At 34.9% G+C, this 6593-nt stretch overlaps 2 protein-coding genes across 2 annotated transcripts; both read right to left on the bottom strand.

Moving 5' to 3' along the window:
- Positions 2267-4174, bottom strand: LOC104723110. Its single transcript, XM_010441420.2, has 5 exons — positions 3771-4174; positions 3315-3392; positions 2974-3055; positions 2728-2870; positions 2267-2633 (listed from the first exon to the last, which is right to left on the bottom strand). The coding sequence occupies exons 1-5, from the start codon at positions 4044-4046 to the stop codon at positions 2424-2426; spliced, it is 789 nt and encodes a 262-aa protein (XP_010439722.1). The 5' UTR covers positions 4047-4174; the 3' UTR covers positions 2267-2423.
- On the bottom strand, positions 5402-6590 carry LOC109127270 (uncharacterized mitochondrial protein AtMg00810-like). Its single transcript, XM_019231845.1, has 2 exons — positions 6575-6590; positions 5402-6246 (listed from the first exon to the last, which is right to left on the bottom strand). The coding sequence occupies exons 1-2, from the start codon at positions 6588-6590 to the stop codon at positions 5402-5404; spliced, it is 861 nt and encodes a 286-aa protein (XP_019087390.1).

Below are 6593 nucleotides of genomic sequence, written 5' to 3'. Positions count from 1 at the left end.
TCTTTGTTCTACCTTTTTTATATGATAAAAGCATACTAAACATTAAAATTAACTAGTAAATAAGTGAATGTCTGATTCACCCATGTGCGAATGTCTCAAGATATCAAAAGGAATGATAAAACCATAGTAGTATAGAATGATTAATATCAATTACATCAAGTTTTTTTTGACAATGTTCAAAAATATGATAGAATCAAGAAAGCGCAGAGATCATAAAAAGGGCCCAACCACTGAGTGATCAAGGTACCAAACTGGACCCTTTTGAGACAAAAACAAAAGAATTGAATGTAGAAGACAGTACAGTTAACAATACCTGTCCCCCATAATTATCATCATTCATTATAAGTTTCTCATTTCCTCCCCCAGATTTAGAGGTTTATCTTACCCTTTTTAATGTAAATTATAGATGCATTGATATCATCGAATCGATTGTCCAATGCAAGTTGCTGACTGGTAGATGGAATTTAATAAAATTTATGATCTCCTATTTTTGAACGTGCTTAATGTTTTCTTTCAGAAGTGTTCACTCTTGTACACACACAGTGACACAGAGACACAGTACTTTCCGCTAATTGTTGCGTAGAAGTTTCGAAAAAAAAAAGTAGAGTTTGTTTCCGATTGGGTATTTATTCATCTTCAACTGATTCCGAGTTCTTAAGAGATATTTACCAATTCAACATATACACAATATTTAAAAAAACCAACAATACTATATGCAAAAATATATAATTGTGCCATCAAACTTGTGATTATTAGAATTATACATAGTAACATATGTTTAGTTTCACACCAACTAAATTTGATTGATTAAATTCCAAATGAATATAATTTAAATTGATTAAATTCTAAATGAAAATATTTTGATTTATTAAATTAAATTCTAAATGAAATTAATATTTTGTATATACATAAAGCAATTTTAAACATATCTAATTAAGTTGATTAAATTACAGCTATGTAAAAAAAAGTTATTATGCGGGTTAAATCCTAATATTAACAATCAAATAAAATTATACAATTTGTATTTTCAAATTTTAAATTACAAAAATAGTCCCGCGGTGTACCGCGGATTAAAACCTAATATCATTTCAAATTTTGAACATATTATTAGATTTTAACTTGCGGTACACCGCAGGACAAACTCTTTTGTAATTAAAAAACAAAAATATTAGTTGCATTTCTTTGTTACGATTAGAGTTAAAATTGTAAAATTGTATTTCGATTTTTAATTTTAGGATTTAACCCGCGGTATATCGTATGATAACTTATTTTTTTACATAATCATAATTTAACTGACTTTATTAGATATGTCCAGTATTTTAATAATGATAAAATGTATAATATTAGAATGTGTAGGTACTGATTAATTATTTTCTATAGATTTTAACCCGCTATTATGTTTTTTTCCATGTTTTCTATAACAAACAAAAAAAATATGTTGGATAAAATATAAAATTATATTTTTTAGTTTTATAAAATAACATTGAGATATTTGTTATTCTATTTTCTTTAAGTATATAAAAATTCTAATTTTCATTTGGAATTTTATTTGCTTTAAGTATAGAAAAATTATAAAAATTATAATTTTTAATTAATAAATTTGAAATCGATTATATAGAATATTAGATTGTTTATTTTCTTAGAAAAAATGAGATATCTTAATTTTAAAAGAAGACAGAAAAATTATTTTAATAATATTTTTAGAAATATATTGTTAAATGTAAAGATTGTGTAAGTATAAATCAAAATTGGTTTAGGAAATAGTAATCATTTAGTAGAGATATTTTAGGAAAAAATTGATTTTTTTTTATTTTTGTTTATTATGAAGATAATCGAATTTGATTTTCATATTTTATTTATTGTTTTTTGTGTAATTTTTTAAAAATCAATTATGTAAATAAGTTGAACTTCAAGGATAGAACACAAAATATACTTAAAAAATGTATATATAGATTTTTGTAAAGAGTTGAACACATATTTGTGATACAAAAGAAAAAAGTTTTTAGCTGGAAAGAAACAAGAAACTTAACAAGACATACGACTCTCAACCGATTAACTGGTTAAAGATAACGTCTGGTTCAAGTTTTCTGTTTATTCCGCAACATCTTTGGGTTTTAGTTAGTAAATTACATTAAGGTTTCTAAAGAAAATGTCATATGTAACGGGTTTCTGTAAAACATTTGATGTCTTATGCTTAATTTGATTACCCATTGAATGAAGAAAGTAACAGTACAAAAAGCTTAGGATACGTATAAAGACGTATTCATTCAAGTAAGGGATACAAGTACGGACGACGTACAAGTAGGTCTTTGCTCTCTTCTTTTTTATAAACCAAAAATTAGTGTATATAAAAAAAGAGAAAGTGAAACTTTGCTAAAACATCATATACAAAGTTTCTATTGTTAAGGGACAACACCATTAACTCAATGTGACCCATGGAGCCTAGAGAGCAAGAAGAGACAAGCAGAAGAAAAAAAGATAGAGACAGAGATACATAACAAATCCGTGACTGAAGTTATGGCTACTTTCCTGCTCTTGTCAAACAAACCAATCAACAGTAGCATCACTATTACATGTCCCAACTTCGTTTTCAGTTCACTAACCGATTTCACTTCTAACCATTGAGGTCGCGCCTGGAGGGACAAAATATATTATTATATGAACCAAAAATGAGATTTTTGATCAATTATATATATAGATGGAGATTAGTTTATAAAAGGAGCAAACCTTTAAGGTGAACATGCCAAAGAGACTCGATCTATTGGAAGCATTATCGTGTGAAATCGATTCTGAAGTGTCGAGATTACTAATGAACAGCTCGTAAAGTCCCAGTCCAAATACCAACATCACAGTTCCTAGGAGATATATATCTACAAATATTCGTATATATCATCAGCATCAGCATCACATCAATAAAAGTTTTAGGCGTACAATATAATGTTCTTAATCTGAAACATAGATAAACTCTCTTACCTATGGCCTCAACCAAAAGTAATATCACCTTCCCACGATTCACGGAATACTGCAAAAACGAGTCTGCAACATACATACATCCCTGCACCGATCAAATGTTAAAGAGCCAGCAGAATAGAAACTAATAGTTTTGAACTATATATTATATAATATATAGTTTTAAACTATATATTATATAACATGTTTCTTCTGTGAGTTGCAAAAAGAGAGACATAATTACACTCCAAAATTTTTTAGGACAAGAACTAGCTTTATGCATATTCCACAATGTTTCATTTTAGTTGTAGCTTAAACCAGAGAGAGCAAGGAGATAAATAAGCTTAAGCTGCAGTGGCTTTTACCTTGATGAAACAGAGAACCGATCCCAGCAACGATCCTAATGTTCCAAGAAACGTCATGAATCGACAACTATAAATTACCTGAAAATTTAAACATGAATCACGCAATAACCGTTAAGCCATTCATTCATAATCATATCCCTTGCAAAAAAACTCAGCTTTTCCAAGATTTTGTCTAACATCAAAATCATTTGATTTGATGATCTTTGTAATCAACCAACCCTTTTAGTACCTTCCAAACCCCTAATAACCTCAGCTTTAACAATGAACAGACCCATTCAAATCCTTATACAAAAACCTCAGCTTTAAACAGTGAGCAGACCCATTCAAATAAATCCTTATAAAAATCTCAGCTTTAAACTATGACCACACACACATTCAAACCCCTACTTTAAAAGATCAGATTTTGTATCGATTAATCAGCGATTCAATGAAATTTGAAATCAACCCACTTTTTACCTTCTCAATCCCTTCTTCTAAAGCTTCAAAACGATTCGTAGAACTCGATGTTACAGCCGCCGCAGCAGAAGCAGACGCGACGCGCGAAGAGAACAATCTCCCCGGAGACCTTAAACTCCAAGTCCTCGACGGTAATTTCAATCCACGAGGGCTTGATTTAACAAGCCTCTTATCAATCGGGACAAAATCGCGAAAGCCACTACGAAAGATAATCATACCCGAAGGAGACGGTGCGGCGATTGCATTTGCGTTAATGGTCCGGCACGACGTCGTCATGGCTGCTATTGGAGTCGTGGTTCAGGTGTGAGGGAGCTCGGGGGGAGTTAAAAAAGAAGAAGGAAGAGACGTGTCAGGAGATTGGTATAGCGCCGCCATGAGAGAGTGAGAGTTGTACGGTCTCTTAGGAATCCACTTGGACGGTACATTTTTAATCACGCGCGTCTTTTTTTTTTCTCCCAACAAAATATCTTTGAACTATCTAATCGCAGGCGCGTTTTTATACAAACGCTATAAACTTTAGTTTGGAATGTCCCAGACCGGGCTTTGGTTTGATTTTTACGGTTTTGTAAATTAAATGTATAAACCGGTTTACTTGTTTGGTGTTCATATCTTTTTTGTTGAATTTGCCTACTAGCCAATATGGCAAATGTAATAAAGAATATGGCCATATAATGAATGAAATTAAGTGAGTAACCAAAGGATAGAGTGAGATTACCATATTACACCCATGTGGTGATGGTAGTGATGGTGGCCGGAATTATGGCCGGCGAAGGTGGTCGCCAGAGTGATTGCCAAAATAGTGGCCAGCGGAGGTTGTGACCAGGTGGTGGTCGCCAGAATGTGGGCACTGGAGTAGTGGCCGGCAAAGATCGCCGGAATGTGGTGGCTGGAGGTGTTGGCCGGAATGTGGCCGGCGGAGGTAGTGGCCAGAATGTAGTCGTCGGAGTGGTGATCGTAGGCGGTCGCCGGTGTTTATCGGAATGTGGTCGGAGATGGTCGTCGGAATGTGGTCGGAGATGACTGGAGGTGGTCGCCGGTGGTCGGAGGTGGTGGTGGACGGTATGAGGTCGGAGGTGGTCGTCGTGGTCGGAGGTGGTGGTGGACTAGTGGTGGTTGTGGTGGGTGTAAAGGGTTAATTATGTAATTAATATATAAAATATAGGGTATATAAGGTTTTGATGGTTAGTATAGTTAGTAAGTGAATTATAATTTTTTTTGTGGTTATACACTGAAATTTCCCTTTTTTAAATCTTCACCCTTTTTTTTTGTGTGGCTAAATGTTCTTGCCTTCAACTTCTCCATTCGACTTGCTAGATGTTTGTTTCTTTCATGCTCGTGAATTACAAGAAACAAAGCCTTAAAAGACTAATTAACCAGAGTCAATTGCATATAGCCAAAAATTCCAAAAGATAATCATGTTTTCGGTTTCACATAACTTTTCTTTCTCCCATTAATAGAGTTTGAGAGCAAAGAGATTTGTCGAATACTTTTTTTCTCTTATTGATTCTAACAAACTTTACAAGATGTGTTATATACATCTAATTACAGTCAACTGGACTATCTTAAACCGATATCTAATTACAATTAAATAACCAAAACCGGTTCAACTAATTCATTCCTAATACCTCCCTTCAAGATGGAGGCGAGTAGATGTTGAGAACTCCCATCTTGCGCATATTAGCCTGGAAAGGAGCTGGATGAAGCGCTTTGGTTAGTACATCGGCTAATTGATTATCTGTCCGAACAAACATTGTCTTGACAATGCCATCTTCAATAACTTCACGGACCTTGTGGCAATCGAACTCGATATGTTTCGTCCTCTCATGATACACCGAATTCCCAGCAATATGCAGAGCAGCGGTGTTAGCACAATAAAGATAGATAGAAAGAGTAAAAGGAACTCTTAATGCCTTCAGAATATAGGTGAACCAAATGAGTTCCTTCGTAGCTATACTCATAGCTCTATACTCAGATTCTGCAGAACTCAAAGAAACCATATGTTGCTTCTTTGATCTCCACGAAACCAAAGACTGACCAATAAAGATTGCAAAACCACTTACTGATCTTTGACTGTCAGGACAAGCTCCCCAATCAGCATCAGTAAAACCACGAACAGAGAAATCATCATTTGTACCATAAAAGAGACTTTGACCAATCGTACCTTTCAGATAACGCAAGATCTTGTGAACAGCCTGAAGGTGAAACTTTCGTGGTGCTGAAGAGTATTGAGCCAATTTAGCCACAGCGAAACATATATCCAGACGAGTAATTGTCAAATACTGGAGTATTCCAATCAAAAGTCTATATTGTTTGATATCCGTAAGAAGAGCACTCACAATCTCCGAGAGCTTCTTAATAGGTTTGGTAGAACGGATTTGGCCGAACGGGTATGGCCGAGCGTACACGAGCGAACATGAGCGATTGAACGGATTCGTCCGAAGGGTGCCTTGTGTGGCCAAAACCGCAGCCCAAGACCCTATATAAAGAGGGCATTTCTCTCATTTAGAACACACATCGGAAACAGGAAACACATACTAAAAACTCGAGTTCGAGTATAAGATAGAGAAGAAGGTTCCAAGATATAGAATTCGGCGGTAAGGCCTAAAGGTCGGAGGTACGGTACAGTACCGACCTTATGGGCTCTGGGGAATGGGTAGTTGCATCTACATAAGCATTTATATGCTTTGGTTGGTCTGGTTGGTCGGAGGGCAGGGGGTGCGGCTCGGAAGTGGATCGGGAACCACTAGATTCACCGTGATACGATCGAACTGATGCGCATGCTACCTCCCTACCGATCAGCGTACCATCCGGAGTGTCCATGTA

The sequence above is a fragment of the Camelina sativa genome, chromosome 11, assembly GCF_000633955.1.
Source record: "Camelina sativa cultivar DH55 chromosome 11, Cs, whole genome shotgun sequence".
NCBI classification, from domain to species: Eukaryota; Viridiplantae; Streptophyta; class Magnoliopsida; order Brassicales; family Brassicaceae; genus Camelina; species Camelina sativa.
Note: the sequence above shows the minus strand (reverse complement) of the source record. Positions and strands in the feature narration are given on the sequence as shown.

What these genes read in the sequence shown, in the direction of transcription:
- LOC104723110 (XM_010441420.2), bottom strand. Translation starts at nt 4,046, where the DNA reads ATGACGACGTCGTGCCGGACCATTAACGCAAATGCAATCGCCGCACCG. An exon ending in TAGAAGAAGGGATTGAGAAG is followed by an intron (nt 3,393 to 3,770) that starts GTAAAAAGTGGG and finishes TTAAATTTTCAG; the next exon opens with GTAATTTATAGTTGTCGATT. An exon ending in ACTTTTGGTTGAGGCCATAG is followed by an intron (nt 2,871 to 2,973) that starts GTAAGAGAGTTT and finishes GAATATTTGTAG; the next exon opens with ATATATATCTCCTAGGAACT.